Genomic DNA, 18,610 nt, shown 5'->3' on the forward strand with positions numbered 1-18,610 from the left:
CCTGCCCCTCTACCCATCATTGCATCATCTGTAAACTTGGTCACAAAGCTATTAATTCTGTCATCCAACTCTAACATATAATGCAAAAGTAGCGGACCTAATACTAATCCTTGCAGAACACAACTTGTCTTCAGCAGCCAGCCAAAAAAATACCCCCTTTATCCCCCCACTATTTGCCTTCTTTCAATCTTGTATCTATGTGAATACCTTTCCTGTAATACCATGGGATCCTATCTTGTTTAGCAGCCTCATATGCGGCATTTTGCCAAAGCCCTTCTGAAAATTCAAGTACATTACATAGAAGATAGGAGCAGGAGTAGGTCATTAGACCCTTCGAGCCTGCTCTGCCATTCAGTGAGATCATGGCTGATCTTAAAAGTTCAGTACCCCGTCCCCGCCTTCTCTCCATAACCTTTACATCCACTAACTCTACTTTGTCTATCTTGCTTGTTACTTCCTGCACAAATTCCAATTGATTTGTCAGGCAAGATCACTCGTGAAAGGAAACCATGCTGACTTTGGCCTATTTTATTATGTGCCATCAAGTATTCTGAAACCTCAATCTTCATAATGAACTGTAGAATCCTACCAACCACTGCTGTCAGGTTAACTGGCCTACAAATTCCTGTCTTTTGCCTCTCTCCCTTCTCAAAGAGTAGAGTACATTTGCAGATAGACAGACAAACAGAAAATTTATAGGAAGAACAAGGAAGGTGACAATCTAAATAGTACAATTTTGAAAAAAGATACAAGAACAGACAAAACTAAGGAAGAAAATCATCCTTTAACCTAAACTATTCATGAAATACTGCTCAAGATGAAATGGGATAACGTGTTGATCTCTGGATACAATTTATCAAGAATATGAAGGATTTGAAGGATGCATAAAAAAATAAATTGAACAAAATTTGGTTCTGTAAGAATGGCAGGTATGAATGCAATGGCAACAGTAGTGCATTGAATACTGTTCTTAACTGGTTAGGTATAGCCATGCTACTTAAAAAAACTGAGTACTTCACTGGTTATGTGGCTTTACTAAAATTTAGCAAGCTCATGATAAAAAAATATTCTAGCACCAGCAAAATTTAAAAATGATAACTACTGATAGTGTTACTTTTATTTTAATTCTTAGTGCAGAGGCTAAGTAACTTGTACGTTTTGGATATTAAAGATGGGGGTCCATCTCTTCCTTTATTTTCACTTTGGCCCCAAAATAATTAGCTTTAAGTTCCTCATCTCACATGCTCTTCGGCATTTCTTTTCAAAACTCTTTTAAAAATAACTAATTATATTAAATGACTATACCTGATGAATTTACAATTAACAACGTTAGAGCCAAAAATTATTTAAATAGAAACAACTTCTACAAATTCTAGCATGCTCAAGTAATGAAGAATAATATGAGTCATGTTCTTCAGATGGCAATCATGTTAGAAACATGGAGCTCAGGTAATATATAAAAAAAAATCCAAGTTTCCAATATTTTCTCAGAATGTAATAGAAGTTATAACAAAGAGGACTTGCAAAAGGATTTAAAGAATTGTATATAATTCTGTCAATCTGGAAAGCCAATTGCATCAGGAACATTCTCAATGGAGTGATAACACCCAGACACACATTTCAATCATCTTTATGAGTTTAAAAAAAAACAACACACCTTTGTTTTTGGTACTACTCCTAGCCCGAGTTTCTCATCTACAAGGTAAGCACCAGCTTCTGATAAGTAACCTTGATTAGGTATGAGACAACCACGACCAAAACAGCATGGACAGCAAATCTTGTGGAAAAATTTGGTCCATTTTGGATTTAATTGCCCATAAGGTTCTTCTGTTTTTGGTTTGAAGACTCCAATTACTTTCTGTACAAAAAAAATTGATGTTTGAACATTTATATCAAACATAATCATGACAAGCATACAACATACATAAAACATACCACAATTACAAAATTAACAAAAATAGAAAAGCCGAGTTCCCTAAATTATGAGACATAAATTTACAATATATACCATTCCCCCCCACCACAGAAAATCCCAAATGAAGCAGAACAGTTCTAAACATGACCAAAAATTGTCTTCCAAATATGCTCCAATGTAACAAAAGGAAACCAGAGGCAAATTGCTTAACTGCAATGATATTCAGAATGATTAAAATAATCAATTTAATTTAGTAAATTTAGAACATTCCTGTTCACAGGAGTCCACTCAAAGGTAATGATGTGGATGACAATGGACTCTATTACAGAGGTGATTCAAGGTAAGTAGAGATGAGTAGACTGGAACATATGAGTATTACTTCGCAAGAGAAAAAAAGCTTCTGAATCTAGAAATACTTTTGTGACTGGGATAACATTTCAAAGCAATGACACCATATCCAACAGCTTATTACGAGAAAGTTGATATGTTGTTTCATTACCCCATGCCTAACTGACTGGTTTGTACACCCAAGCTCTATCATCTGAGGAATTTCCATGTGCTGTCACACCTATACATTGTCAATTTGACGACTCAAAGCCACACATTGAAATAATAAAACAGCAAACTTCACAGACAAAGGGTAAAACATTTTTGGATGAAAGAGGTATGCAGGAATGGATTGGGTGGCAAGATCTGAGTGTTTGACTTTAAGCGAAACCACATCCATCAATAAAACAAAAATGATCATTAATACATACAAAGTGGCCTGAAATAACATATTTTTGACAATAGACAAGGTGGAAAGTTGATGACTGATTGGGAAAGAAGTAGAGGGAGTATTCTACCTTTAGAAGTTCAAATTTATTATCATCTGATTGTATACATGCAATCTGATGAAAGAACCTCTCTCCAGACATGATATTCTCACAAAAAACACACAATAGACAGCATAAAGATCACAAATAATCAAAATAAGCATACATAAATATTTAAGATAATTGTCATCCCATCTTGATTTGGATCTGAATAGACTCTTGTAACTTGATATACATATTAGTAATAAATCTTTCAATAAACGTGTCCGTTATTAGATATTCAAATAAACTATGCTCTGGCAATTTAAAATACCTCCCTAATTTTCTTTTTAAATATAACAAATTGATAATAAGAAAAAATTGTGTTATGTGGTATATTATACTCATCTTTCAAAACCCACAAAACACTCATTTTTTTAAAAATTCCACAATTATACCAAACATTGAAATAATGATTATTAACTGCAAAAGGAATTAAAAGATTTTGATTTAATATCATTTTAGCCAACTGATAATTCTTCATTCCTCTTTCTACATGTACTCTGTTCCGTACTTTGAGTATATGCTTCAAACTTGGTGGATCGGATTTTCCTTTTAATAATCCATCATGCCATTTGCACAAAATGTGTTCAGAATTACTTTCTCGGGGGTGGGGGGGGGGGGCATGGCAAGATGGCATAGAGGTCAGACATGCGATCCCACCCTTCCTCAGCCAGTTTTTTAAGCACCCATCTTTAAAGTTTACATAAGTGATTAAAAGTTGTATTTTTACTTTTGGGAACATTAGTGGGTCACAATGGTTGCTAATGTAAAGAAAATGAAAGCTCAACTACAGAAGAAATTACCTTTTAAAAGTTCTGAAGAATTAAAGCCTACCTGTTCAACTGAAGCCACGGACTCGTCGTTTGGAACCTCCAAGGCACAGAGAGCTCCTGCCAGGCTGAGTATTACACCAGCGTAAGATGACGAGCTTGGCTGGGATCGAACCGCGCATCTGTGATGTCGGGTGCGCGGGCGACCCAGCTGAGAGAAGAGCCCTTGAGCCCGTGCTGCCTTCGGGGGGTGGGGGGGCCGGGGACGTGCAAAATGGTATTGGAAGCCACCTCTGTGTAGTCCCTGGCCTTACCAGGCATGCGCGGTGCTTCAAGGGTCCGTGAGTTACTGGATCGCGTGTGGGCTGTGGGGAGGCCCGAGCGGCGGCGGCCCGACATGGATCGGGATGCCGCCGCCAGGTGTACAAACCCACAGCCGCACCAGGAGGGGACCAACAACGCTGGAAGAAGAGGAAGACTTGCTTTTTATGAGCAGTTCACAGGAACAATTGGAGGTAGAGTTTAGAGAAGGTAGGCCTCAAAATGTGGAATTGGAATCTGGAATAGAGTCTATTTGCACAGTCTTGGAAAGGATAGCCTACCAAATGGACAATATGTTTAAACAAATGACTCAAGGATTTCTGGATGTGACAACTAAAATATCTAATATGTCTGAAGATATCTATAGTTAAGAGTGATGTCAGTAAATGTATTAAATCAGTGGATACAGAGCAATAAATTAAAAAAAAATTAAAACAGCTTTTTTTAAAAATGTAAAAATCAAGTTGAACACAATAAGTAAAAAAATGGAGAAAGTGGAAGATTCTTTTGTGGATTGGGGAATCCATTAGAAAAACTTACTGAAAAAAATTGATTCATTGGAAAATCAAAGTTGGAGAAATAATGTAAAAATTGTGGGTCTCCCACAAGACATTACAGGGTCGGATCCAATAAAATTTTTCAAGAATTGGATTCCTGAGGTGTTGGGCAAAGATTTTTTTTTTTATTTGGCAGGCTTAGTATTGGAGAGGGCACATAGAGCATTATGAACGAAACCACTACCGGGACAACCGCCATGGGCGGTCGTAGTTCGTTGTCTCAACTATCAGGACAGAGAAGTGATATTACGGTTGGCTGTGCAGAAGGCCCGACAAAGTCAATCTCCAATGATGACTCAAAATAACAGAGTTTTGTTTTAAATCGCAGATTTGAGTCAGGAGATATTAGGTGACGACGGGAATTTAATTCAGTTAAAGAAGTACTGTGGCGGAAGGGTTATAAATTTGCTTTTCGATACCCTGCTGTGTTAAAAGTCTTTTATGGCAATTTTCAATCTCAATTTTTTGAAAATGAACATGATGCATTAATTTTTGCTAATTAATTACCTGATTTGCGAGGACATGGAAGAGTTTCGCCATCGTTGCCTAAAAAGGCAGCAAATGGAAATGGGAAGAACAGGAAAAATGGAAAGAATGGAAAGAAAGAAGCTTTAACACAAAGTCTTATTGACATTGAAGATCCGGAACAATCATTGGGTTGAATATATTTACAGTACTGAATTGAGTTGATGTGAATGATGTATTTCTGGCTGGGTTGGGTGGATAGCACTGAAATCTTTGATAGTCATCTGTCACTAGTGGGGTTTACCACACCCAGTATTTTTTTTTTTAAGGGCATTACTACCTTTGGGTGGTTTTTTTTGGGGATAATCAAAATTAAAAAAAAAAAAAAAATTTAGGGGAGGGATAGTGGTCTTAAGTTACTATAAGGGGAGCGATATTATGTAGTAACTAATTAAATTGTTAGTTTATAAGGATGTCTAATTTGAAATTTGCAACTTTTTATGTTCAGGAGTTAAATAATCCGATTAAGTGAAAGCGAGTTTTGGCTTATATCTTTTCTTCTTGAGCTTGGCTTTGCGGATGAAGATTTATGGAGGGGTATGTCCACGTCTGCTGCAGGTTTGTTGGTGACTGACAAAAGTCCGATGCGGGACAGGCAGGTACGGTTGCAGCGGTTGCAAGGGAAAATTGGTTGGTTGGGGTTGTGTGTTGGGTTTTTCCTCCTTTGTCTTTTGTCAGTGAGGTGGGCTCTGCGGTCTTCTTCAAAGGAGGTTGCTGCCCGCCGAACTGTGAGGCGCCAAGATGCACGGTTGGAGGCGATATCAGCCCATTGTCGGTGGTCAATGTGGCAGGCACCAAGAGATTTCTTTAAGCAGTCCTTGTACCTCTTCTTTGGTGCACCTGTCTCGGTGGCCAGTGGAGAGCTCGCCATATAACACAATCTTGGGAAGGCGATGGTCTTCCATTCTGGAGACATGACCCACCCAGCGCAGTTGGGTCTTCAGCAGCATGGATTCGATGCTTGCGAACTCTGCCAGCTCGAGTATTTCGATGTTGGTGATGAAGTCATTCCAATGAATGTTGAGGATGGAGCAGAGATAGCGCTGATGAAAGCGTTCTAGGAGCCGTAGGTAATGCCGGTAGAGGACCCATGATTTGGAGCCGAACAGGAGCGTGGGTATGACAACGGCTCTATACACGCTGATCTTTGTGTGTTTCTTCAGGTGGTTGTTTTTCCAGACTCTTGTGTAGTCTTCCAAAGGCGCTATTTGCCTTGGCGAGTCTGTTGTCTATCTCGTTGTCGATCTTTGCTTGCATCAGATGAAATGGTGCAGTTGAGGTAGGTAAACTGGTTGACCGTTTTGAGTTCAATGTGCCCGATGGAGATGTGGGGGGGCTGGTGGTCATGGTGGGGAGCTGGCTGATGGAGGACCTCAGTTTTCTTCAGGTTGACTTCCAGGCCAAACATTTTGGCAGTTTCCGCAAAACAGGACGTCATGCGCTGGAGAGCTGGCTCTGAATGGGCAACTAAAGCGGCATCGTCTGCATAGAGTAGTTCACGGACAAGTTGCTCTTGTGTCTTGGTGTGCGCTTGCAGGCGCCTCAGATTGAAGAGACTGCCATCCGTGCAGTACCATATGTAAACAGCGTCTTCATTGTTGAGGTCTTTCATGGCTTGTTTCAGCATCATGCTGAAGAAGATAGTAAAGAAGGTTGGTGCGAGGACGCAGCCATGCTTCACGTCGTTGTCAATGGAGAAGGGCTCGGAGAGCTCATTGCTGTATCTGACCCGACCTTGTTGGTTTTCATGCAGTTGGATAACCATGTTGAGGAACTTGGGTGCACATCCGAGGCGCTCTAGTATTTGCCAAAGCCCTTTCCAGCTCATGGTGTCAAAGGCTTTGGTGAGGTCAACAAAGGTGATGTAGAGTCCTTTGTTTTGTTCTCTGCACTTTTCTTGGGGCTGTCTGAGGGCAAAGACCATGTCAGTAGTTCCTCTGTTTGCGCGAAAGCCACACTGTGATTCTGGAAGGACATTTTCGGTGACACTAGGTATTAGTCTATTAAGGAGAATCCTAGCAAAGATTTTGCCTGCAATGGAGAGCAGCGTGATTCCCCTGTAGTTTGAGCAGTCTGATTTCTTGCCTTTGTTTTTGTACAGGGTGATGATGATGGCATCACGAAGGTCCTGAGGCAGTTTTCCTTGGTCCCAGCAGAGCATGAAAAACTCATGCAGTTTGGCCACCAGCCTTCCAGACCTCTGGGGGAGGATTCCATCCATACCTGCTGCTTTGCCACTTTTCAGTTGTTCAATTGCCTTGTATGTCTCTTCCCAGGTAAGGAACCTCTTCCAGCTCTAGACTCAAGGATTGTTGCGGGAGCTGGAGCAGGGCGGATTCTTGGACTGAGCGGTTGGCACTGAAAAGGGATTGGAAGTGTTCTGACCATCGATTGAGGTTGGAGATCTTGTCGCTGAAGAGGACTTCGCCGTCTGAGCTGTGCAGAGGGCTTTGGACTTGGGGTGAGGGGCCATACACCGCCTTTAGTGTTTCATAAAAACTCCTGAAGTCACCAATGTCGGCGCTAAGCTGGGTTCGTTTGGCAAGGCTAGTCCACCACTCATTTTGGATCTCCTGGAGTTTGCGCTGAAGATGGCTGCATGCGAGACGGAAGGCTCGTTTTTTCTCTGGCCAGGAAGGCTTTGCAAGGTGAGCCTGGTGGGCAGATCGCTTCTTTGCCAGCAGCTCCTGGATTTCCTGGTTGTTTTCATCAAACCAGTCCTTGTTTTTCCTGGAGGAGAAGTCCAGTACCTCTTCAGTGGATTGCAGTATGGCCGTTTTCAGCTGATCCCAGAGGGTTTCAGGAGACGTGTCTGTGAGGCAGTTTGCATCCTCGAGCTTTGCTTGGAGGTTTGCCTGGAAGTTTCCTCTCACTTCGTCTGACTGCAAGTTTCCAACATTGAAACTCTTTCTGGGGGCTCCACTGTTCTTGAACTTTGGCTTGAAGTGAAGGTTGAGCTTGCAGCGAACAAGCCGGTGGTCAGTGTGGCATTCCGTACTGGGCATGACCCTGGTGAGAATCACATCTCATTTGTCTCTTCCTCGCACCAGAACGTAGTCCAGGAGGTGCCAGTGTTTGTATCGGGGATGCATCCAGGTAGTCTTCAAGTTGTCTCTCTGCTGGAAAAGGGTGTTAGTAATGACAAGCCGCTGTTCTACGCAGAGTTCCAACAGGAGGCGCCCGTTGTCGTTGCACTTGCCGACACCATGCTTTCCAAGGATTCCTAGCCAGGTTTCTGAGTCATTGCCGACGCGAGCGTTGAAGTCACCAAGGATGACAACCTTGTCGGCTGTAGGAGTGCGTTGGATGAGGTTGCGCAGATCAGTGTAGAACTTGTCCTTTTCTGCTGGTTCCGCCTGAAGGGTTGGAGCATAGACACTGATGAGAGTGATGCATTGCTTGTTTTGAAGGGAGAGTCGCATGGACATGATCCGATCAGAGTGGCCTGTCGGGAGGCTTTCGAGTTTGGAGGCAATGGAGTTCTTGACCATGAAGCCAACATCAGATAGGCGTCGTTCAGCCTGAGGCTTGCCAGACCAGTAGAGTGTGTAGCCTGCGCCATGTTCTTGGAGGCTGTCTACATCTGCAAGGCGGACTTCACTGAGAGTGGTTACGTCGATGTCGAGTCTGAGGAGTTCATGTGCGATGAGGGCAGACCGACGTTCAAGTCGGTGGCTGTCAGCCTTGTCTAGTATGGTTCTGATGTTCCAGCATGCTAGCTTGAGTTTGTGTGCATTTTTTGAGGGGGAGGATGTGGACCTGTCCTCGGGCCTGCGCAAAGGAGCTTTTAGGTGGAGTGCAGTGTGCGTGGTACTGGCCCCACCCTTAACACCCATGGTTCGTGTGCCGTGGCCAAGCAAGCTGGGACGTGGCAGCGAGGTCCTTGGGTCGTAGGTTTTATATCGGAGTGACCTTCTGCTATGCAAGTTGCTTAACTGGGCTGAAGAGGCCTGTCTCCCCTTTTAGGTCGAACCATTTCTGGAGATCTACAACCGCTGTCCACAGTTATGGAGTGGTGCTCCCTGGAATCGGCAGGCCGTGCGTTTATTCCTGCCGCGGCCGAGTAAAGGGGATGCAGCATTGGTTGAGGATCAGAAAGAAAAGTTCTAGTAGAAAATTTTTTTAAGACTGGAGAGAACACTGCAATGGAGTTCACAGTTGTTAGTGAAAATGAAAATTGATAATTGCCTTTTTACAAGAAACACATTTGACTGAAAAAGAACATTTGAAATTGGAGAGAGATTGGGTTGGACATGTGTTTTTTTTCTTCATTTAATTCTAAGGCAAGAGGTGCAGCAATTTTAATTCATAAAAATTTGCCCTTTGAATTGCAAACTATGGAAGGAAATGCTGGAAGGGTTATAAGGGTGAATTGTAAAATTTTTGCTGAATCTTGGACTTTGCTTAATGTTTTTGCACCTAACGTGGACGATGAGTGTTTTATTTTGGATGCTTTTTTGTTGTTTAGTCAAGCTAATGAAAATATTTTAATTGGGGGAGATTTTAATTGTGTCTTGGACCCTTTGCTGGATAGATCCCAAAAAGTATAAAGAAATCAAAGATGGCAAATCAAATTGGGGCTTTGATGAAGGATTGAAATTTGGTGGATATTTGGAGAAGGGTCAATCCTACAGAGAAGGATTGCTCTTTTTATTCATCTCGACACGATTCATTTTCTAGAACAGATTTTTTTTTTTTTTTTAAAAGTATCGGCACATTTACAAGGAAGGGTATTACAGGCAGAATATAAAAGCAGGGTTATAATCAGATCATTCTTTATTATTTTTTTCTTGCGCAAGTTCATCTTATAGATGTAGAATTAACACAATGTTGTTGAAAAAAACAGTTTATTACCTTTGTTAAAGAACAGATTACTTTGTTTTTGACTGAAAATGCTACTTCAGTAGAAAGTCATTTTGTGTTATGGGATGCATCAAAAGCTTACTTAAGAGGACAGATTATTAGTTATACTACTAAAGTTTAGAAGCAGTATATGGCAGAAGGTTTAGAATTAGAAAAACAAATTGATGAATTGGAGAAGGAATTTCAGAAGAAAGTGACAGAAGATTTAAAAAAGTGGCTTTGGCTAATTTGAAATTGTTATAATACATTGCAGACTTATCAATTTGAATGTTTAATTAATCGATCTAAGCAGCATTATTATGAGTTGGGTGAGAGGGCACAAAAAGTACTTGCATAGCAGTTAAACATGGAATAGGTTTCACGGTCTATTAATGCTGTAAAAAAAGAATTCAACAGTTACCTATAAACCTCAGGAAATTAATGATCAGTTTCATTCATTTTATAAAAAATTTGTATACTTCTGAGGGGAAACAGGATAGTGGTTCTATTGATTCTTATTTATCTAAGTTAGCGTTACCAGCATTAGAAGAGGAGGATGTTATGGATCTGGACTCTCTGTTTACAGAATTTGAGATCAAGGTGGCTATGTTGGAGATGCCAAATGGCAAGTCACCAGGTGACAATGGATTTTCAGTGGAAAATTATAAAACCTTTTATGAAGATTTATCTTCTGTGTTTGAGGAGATATTACAACAAGTGACTGAACAGCACGAGTTACCAGAATCTTGCTCTAGTGCTTTAATTACTGTAATCCCGAAAAAAGATAGAGACCTGTTGAAAGTGTCTTCGTATAGACCTATTTTTTTTTTTAAATTGAATGTAGATTATAAAATTATAGCAAAAGTGTTAGCAAACCGACTTGCCAAGTATTTACCTAAATTGATACACGTTGATCAAACAGGTTTCATTAAAAATAAAAATGCATCAGATAATATTCTTCGATTGATTAGTTTGGTCAATGCATATCGACAGCAGCCCAACCATCCAATGGTGGTTGCGCTTGACACGGAAAAAGCCTTTGATAGGGTCGAATGGGATTTTTTTTAAGGTATTGGAGAAGTTTAAATTTGGCCCTTTTTTTATTGGTTGGGTTAAAACTTTATTTACGAACCCGATTGCTAGGGTGGTGACAAACGGTCAAGTCTCATCATTGTTTAAAATGAAGCGTTCAACTCGACAAGGTTGTCCATTGTCACCAGCCCTGTTTGCATTGGCTATTGAACCGTTAGCTCAAACAATAAGACAGAATGAACAGATAAGAGGGATGAGAGTTATGGATGAAGAGTACAAGAGTAATTTATTTGCAGATGATGTTTTAATATATTTAACAAATCCAGAACAATCATTGCCACACTTGCGGGAATGTTTATTACAATATGGAACAAAATCTGGATATAAAGTTAATTGAGACAAGAATGAAATTTTGCCAGTTGGAGGAGGAGACTATTCAGAGTATAAAAACACTATAAAATTGAAATGGTCTGATAAAATTAAATATTTAGGAATAATTGTAAATACAGAGTATAAATCTTTATATAAGTTTGCAATGGAAGAATCTAACTTTTTTTTTATTTTGCAGCTCTTGGTTTCGCAGGACTGAGAACCTGTTTCTTTTTCATTTGCAGCTCTGGGTTCTGCAAGCTGAGAACCTGCTTGTTTTTATAATCAGCAGACATAAGCTAAATTCCACCGAGGGGCCAGAGATGCTGTTAACCAAGAACATTTAATCTTCCTGCTTGTTTTGGTCACAGACTGTCAGAGGGCTAGCCTTGATGCAAAATAAACCATTGTATTCAAAGTGATAAGCTAAAAATTATGTTATTCGTTAGAAGCCTACCATGCAAGCTTGCTAGTCTTTCTTGCTGTGCTGGGAATAGGTGCTTGGGTAAGCAGTTTTTGGGTAATATAACCCATGGTCCCGCTGCTGAAGTTTGAGACTCTCCGAGAGGTGGCAACATCTCTCAGCAAGAAGAAGAACTTCTGGAGAAGCTGCTACCGGCACCCTGACAACCTACTACAAGTGTGCAGTCGTTGCCTCGCTTCGGCAGTTGGGACCAGTCCAAGTGTTGATAAGTATAGTTGGGAAGGGCTTGCATATTGTAGTGTGAAATCAGATTTTGAATTTGTAATAAACATTTGTATAATCTGAACTGCTCTCGGTGTGTGTATATTTTCTTTCGGTAGCTCAAACACTGTGACCAATCTAAAACGAACAAAGTGAGAGGTACAAGTTTACCCAAGACAAAGTTAAATTACGTTCCTTTATTAAAGAAGATTAAAGCAGATATAATTAAGTGGAAAGATCTTCCGTTAACTTTAATTGGTCGAGTTAATTGTATTAAGATGAATATTTCCCCCCATATTCAATATTTATTTCAATCAATAACACGTTCTCTCTCAAAGGGATTTTTTCAGGATTTAAATAAAGCCATGAGAAAATTTTTATGGAAAGGTAAATTACCGCAGGTAGCTCTATATAAACTTACTTGGAAGTATGCGTTAGGTGGGCTTCAATTACCTCATTTTCTTTCTTTTTTTTTCCAAACTTTATTTAAAAGATAGAAAAAACATAACATACAGTATAGAAATAATTTTAAAAAATTACATTAACACCCACCCCACCCTCACACCTTCAGCTAACTCCCTTAAGGGGAGCAAAAAACAAACTAGATTTTATATTTATAAGAAAATATTATGTTAATAACATTTCAAAGTATATCTAAATGCATATATTTCAAATACGAAAACCACTTACTAACAAAAGAATAGTTATTACGTAAATTATAAGTAATTTTTTTCATGACAATATGTACTTTCAATTCATTATGCCAACGTGATGTATTAATCTCAGCATCATCTTTCCAAGTACTAGCAACACATTTATGTGCTACTGATAACACCAAATGTACAAAATCAATTTGAATTTTGTCCAATCCCATTCCCCTTAACGAATACAAATTTCCCAACCAAAAAAACCAATGGATCTAAGGGTAATAAAATTATATAATTATTCCAAAACTACTTCAATTCCTTGACAAAATGATTGAACTTTAACACAAGTCCAAACGGCATGTAGAAAAGTTCCAATACATGAGCCATATCTAAAGCAAGAATCCAAATAACTAAACCCATTGTTTTCTTTTTTAAAAAAAGCTTTTCCGGGGTCAAATATAATTGATGTAAAAAATTATAATGAAGCATTCCATATCTTACATTAGTCAATTTAATTACATTGTCCTGTCACATATTCACCCAATCATCATGGGGAAAAATAAATACTAAATCACTCTCCTATTTAAGTTTAGATTTCTCCCAATCTGACTTATCCATACTATCTTGTAACAAATTATACATAACTGAAATATAAGCCTTTTTCAGTATAGAGGAAATCAAAGATTAAAATCTCGACAAAGTAGGTAAAATCATCTCTCTACCATAATTATCTTTTATCAAAGCTCTAAGTTGATAATACACAAACAGGTATATCAGATCTTTCTCTCAACTGATTAACAGAAAGAAATTTCCCCTCTACAAAACAATCTTGTATTGTCTTTATACCCTTAGAATCCCAAATCTTTAAATGATTATTAAACATTGAAAAAGGAATAAGCTGATTATTATACAAAGGAGTTAAAATTGATAATTTATCTTTCGACCCTAACACCCTGTTTTTTTCAAATCCAAATCTTTAACAAATGTTTCAATATCGGCATATCATATTGCTGTAACAAAATCAAATTCCAACAAAATATAAATTCATGCATCTCAACCCTAGAAATACACACCATCTCCACTTTAGCCCAGCTAGGAGGCTGATCTAAATCCATCAATCTACTAACAAACTTCAACTGGGCCGCTTCATAATAGTTTTGAAAATGTGGTAATTGTAGTCCGCCCAATGCTTACTTCTATGCAAATCTATGTAATGCCACTCAAGCTAATTTACCTTTCCATAAAAACTCTCATACTGCTTTATTCAAATCTTGAAAAAGCACTTAGAAAATAAACAAGGTATTGACTGAAATAAATATTGAATTCGAGGAAAATATTCATTTTAATACAATTAACCCGACCAATCAGTTAATGGAAGATCTTTCCACTTAATCAAATCTGCTTTAATCCATCTTAATATAGGTACATAATTTAATTGCTATAATGATTAACAAGTAGTATCCAATAAACACATCTAAATATTTAATTTTACTTGCCCACCTTAATTTTGTAATAGTTTTAAATTCAGAATAATCTCCAACTCCAACTGGTAAAATTTCACTTTTATCCCAATTAACTTTATATCCCAATAATTCTCCAAATTTCAACAAACACTCTTGCAATTGTTTCAACGACCGTTCCTGTTCCATCAAGTATACCAACACATGGCCCGCAAATAAATTAATTTTATATTCTTCATTCTTAACCCTCATCCCTCTAATTTCTTCATTTTGTTTAATAGGCTGAGCTAAAAGTTCAATAACCAATGCAAATAAGGCAGGTGACAATGGGCAGCCCTGTCAAGTTGAACGAGTCAATTTAAATGGTAAAGAAATCTGTCCATTTGTCACCATCCTAGCAATCAGGTTAGTATATAAAGCCTGAACCCAACCATTAAAAAAAGGGCCGAATTTAAATTTCTCTAACACTTTAAATAAAAAATCCCCATCAAAAGCTTTTTCTGCATCTAATGCAACCACATTTGACTGAAAAAGAACATTTGAAATTGAAAAGAGATTGGGCTGGTCATGTTTTTTCTTCTTTTAATTCTAAGGCAAGAGGAGTAGCGATTTTGATTCATAAAAATTTACCATTTGAATTGAGAATTCAGAAGGATACGCTGGCAGAATATTAAGAGTGAACTGTAAAATTTTTGCTGAATCTTGGACTTTGTTGAATCTTTATGCCCCTAATAGGTTGCTTTCGATATGCGTTGACCAAAGTATTTAATCAAAATATATTGTCTGATGCATTTCTATTCTTAATAAAACCTGTTTGATCAATATGTACCAATTTGGGTAAATATTTAGCAAGTCTATTAGCTAATAGTTTCACTATAATTTTATAATCTACATTTAATAAAGAAATAGGTCAATATGAAGACACTTTTAATACCTCTCTATCTTTTTTTTTGGAATGACAGTTATTAAAACACTTGAACATGATTCTGGTAACTCCTGATCTTCAGTCACTTGATTCAACACTTCTCCAAATACATTAGAGAAATCATCATAAAAACATCTATAAAATTCCACAGGGAATCCATCATCCCCTGGGGACTTTCCATTAGGCATTTCCTGAATAGTTTCCTTAATTTCAAAATCCGTAAATGGAGATTCCAATTCCTGAACATAATTTCCATCTAATATCGGTAACTTTAATTTAGATAAGTAAGAATCAATAGAACCATTATCCTGTTTCCCCTCAGAAGTATATAATTTTAGATAATAAAACTGGTCATTAATTTCCTGAGGTTTACGTAACTTTTGAATTCTTCTTAACAGCATTAATAGTCTGAGATCTCTGTTCAGCTTTCAATTGCCAAGCAAATACCTCATGAGCTCTTTCCCCCAACTCATAATAATGTTGTTTATATTGATTAATTAAGTGCTCAAACTGATAAATTTGTAAAGTATTCTAGCATAATTTCAACCTCTCTAATGCAACTCTTTTATCTTCTGTTACACCTTTCTGAAAATCTTTTACTAACTCAGCAATAAGCTTTTAAAGCACCCCATATTACAAAATGACTATCCACAGAATTAACATTCTCAGTCAAAAATAAAGAGATATGCTCTTTAACAAAAATAACAAACTCTGTTTTTTTCAATAACATTACATTAAACCTACATCTAAACGACGGACGTACTACCTTCGAACTTACACAAGAAAAAAGTAATAATGATGATCTGATAACTCTACTTTTATATTCAGCTCGTAATACTCTACCTTGTAAATGTGCTGATTCCAAAAATTAAACAATTCTAGAAAACGAATCATGTCGTGAAAAATAAAAAGAGAAATCTTTCTCTGAAGGATCAACTTTTCTCCAAATATCCACCAAATTTAAATCTTTCATTAATGCGTTAATTTGTGTTGCCATCTTTGATTTCCTTATACTTTTTGGATTTCTGTCCAATAAAGGATCCAGAACACAAGTAAAATCACCACCAACTAAGACATTTTCATTATTTAACATTAAAAAAGCTTCTGAAATAAATTGCTCATCATCTATATTAGGGGCATAAAGATTCAACAAAGTCCAAGATTCAGCAAACATTTTACAGTTCACTCTTAATACTCAGCCAGCGTACCCTTCTGAAGATTCCAATTCAAATGGTAAATTTTTATGAATCAAAAATCACTACTCCTCTTGCCTTAGAATTAAAAGAGAAAACATGACCAACCCAATCTCTTCAATTTCAAATCTTTTTTTTCAGTCAAATGTGTTTCTGGTAAAAAAAGCAATATCAATTTTCATTTTTTTTAAAAAAATGTATATATAAGCCAATATTCTCTTTCTCTTAATTGGATTATTTAATCCTTGAACATTAAAAGTTGCAAAATTCAATTTAGACATCTTTTTTAACTACTAATGTATTTACACACTATAAAATAATGCTCCCCTCTTAAATTCTTCAAAAAAAAACACCCAAAAGTACTAATACCCTAAAAATCTGGGTGTGGTAAACCCACTAGTGGCAGATGACTATCAAAGTTTTCAGTGTCATCCACCCCCCCCCCCCCAGCCAGATACATATTTATTATTTAATTCTTCTTTGGCTTGGCTTCACCGATGAAGATTTATGGAGGGGTAAATGTCCACGTCAGCTGCAAGCTCGTTTGTGGCTGACAAGTCCGATGCAGGACAGGCAGACACGGTTGCAGGGGAAAATTGGTAGGTTGGGTGTTGGGTTTTTCCTCCTTTGTCTTTTGTCAGTGAGGTGGGCTCTGCAGTCTTCTTCAAAGGAGGTTGCTGCCCGCCGAACTGTGAGGCGCCAAGATGCACGGTTTGAGGCGATATCAGCCCACTGGCGGTGGTCAATGAGGCACCAAGAGATTTCTTTAGGCAGTCCTTGTACCTCTTCTTTGGTGCACCTCTGTCACGGTGGCCAGTGGAGAGCTCGCCATATAACACGATCTTGGGAAGGCGATGGTCCTCCATTCTGGAGACGTGACCTACCCAGTGCAATTGGATCTTCAGCAGCGTGGATTCGATGCTGTCGGCCTCTGCCATCTCGAGTACTTCGATGTTAAGGATGAAGTCGCTCCAATGAATGTCCTGTTTTGCGGAAACTGCCAAAATGTTTGGCCTGGAAGTCAGCCTGAAGAAAACTGAGGTCCTCCATCAGCCAGCTCCCCACCATGACTACCAGCCCCCCCATCTCCATCGGGCACACAAAACTCAAAACGGTCAACCAATTTACCTATCTCGGCTGCACCATTTCATCGGATGCAAGGATCGACAACGAGATAGACAACAGACTCGCCAAGGCAAATAGCGCCTTTGGAAGACTACACAAAAGAGTCTGGAAAAACAACCAAATGAAAAACCTCACAAAGATTAGCGTATACAGAGCCGTTGTCATACCCACACTCCTGTTCAGCTCCGAATCACCGGGATCACCTACGGCTCCTAGAACGCTTCCACCAGCGTTGTCTCCGCTCCATCCTCAATATTATTTAATTAAACACAATAAAATAGTCCATATATTCAGCCCAATGATTCCATGCCCAACGACTGCTTTGGATCTTCAACATCAAGAAGACTTTGTGTCAACTTTCTTTTCATACTTTCCATACCCATGTCCATTTCCGTTTCCATTTATCCTCCTCTTAGGAGACAACGGAGTAGAATGCCCACTTCTTCGCAGTTCCAGCAAAGAATTAGCAAAAACCAAAGCTTCATGATCATTCTCAAAGAATTGAGATTGAAAATTTCCATTAAAAACCTTCAAAATTTCAGGATAACAAAAAGCAACTTACACTACCGCCCCCCCCCCCGTCACTACGCCCCCCCCCGTCACTACCGCCCCCCCCCGTCACTACGCCCCCCCCGTCACTACGCCCCCCCCGTCACTACGCCCCCCCCGTCACTACGCCCCCCCCCGTCACTACGCCCCCCCCCGTCACTACGCCCCCCCCGTCACTACGCCCCCCCCGTCACTACGCCCCCCCCCGTCACTACGCCCCCCCCCGTCACTACGCCCCCCCCCGTCACTACGCCCCCCCCCCGTCACTACGCCCCCCCCCGTCACTACGCCCCCCCCCGTCACTACGCCCCCCCCGTCACTACGCCCCCCCCGTCACTACGCCCCCCCCCGTCACTACGCCCCCCCCCGTCACTACGCCCCCCCCCGTCACTACGCCCCCCCCGTCACTACGCCCCCCCCCGCCACTACGCCCCCCCCCCGTCACTACGCCCCCCCGTCACTACGCCCCCCCCCGTCACTACGCCCCCCCCGTCACTACGCCCCCCCCCGTCACTACGCCCCCCCCCGTCACTACGCCCCCCCCCGTCACTACGCCCCCCCCCGTCACTACGCCCCCCCCCGTCACTACGCCCCCCCCCGTCACTACGCCCCCCCCCCGTCACTACGCCCCCCCCGTCACTACGCCCCCCCCGTCACTACGCCCCCCCCGTCACTACGCCCCCCCCGTCACTACGCCCCCCCGTCACTACGCCCCCCCCGTCACTACGCCCCCCCCCCGTCACTACGCCCCCCCCGTCACTACGCCCCCCCCCGTCACTACGCCCCCCCCCGTCACTACGCCCCCCCCGTCACTACGCCCCCCCCGTCACTACGCCCC

The 18,610-nt window shown here is 40.2% G+C and overlaps 1 protein-coding gene across 4 annotated transcripts in view; it reads right to left on the bottom strand.

The window, feature by feature from the left end:
- The window catches only part of LOC138757533 (phosphatidylinositol 4-kinase type 2-beta-like), a 74,621-nt gene that overhangs the window by 29,304 nt on the left and 26,707 nt on the right, over positions 1 to 18,610 (bottom strand). The window contains exons 2-4 of one of the 4 annotated variants that reach the window (XM_069925034.1): positions 12,295 to 12,353; positions 3,607 to 3,670; positions 1,658 to 1,858 (exon numbers count right to left, since the gene is read on the bottom strand). The exons of 1 other annotated variant lie outside the window; for it this stretch is intronic. In XM_069925034.1, coding sequence (XP_069781135.1) covers positions 1,658 to 1,858; positions 3,607 to 3,670; positions 12,295 to 12,353 — 324 coding nt within the window. The remainder of the gene's footprint in view (positions 1 to 1,657; positions 1,859 to 3,606; positions 3,671 to 12,294; positions 12,354 to 18,610) is intronic. 2 more of the 4 variants (XM_069925035.1, XM_069925036.1) reach the window with 2 other exon arrangements.

The sequence above is a fragment of the Narcine bancroftii genome, chromosome 3 (genome assembly GCF_036971445.1).
Source record: "Narcine bancroftii isolate sNarBan1 chromosome 3, sNarBan1.hap1, whole genome shotgun sequence".
NCBI classification, from domain to species: Eukaryota; Metazoa; Chordata; class Chondrichthyes; order Torpediniformes; family Narcinidae; genus Narcine; species Narcine bancroftii.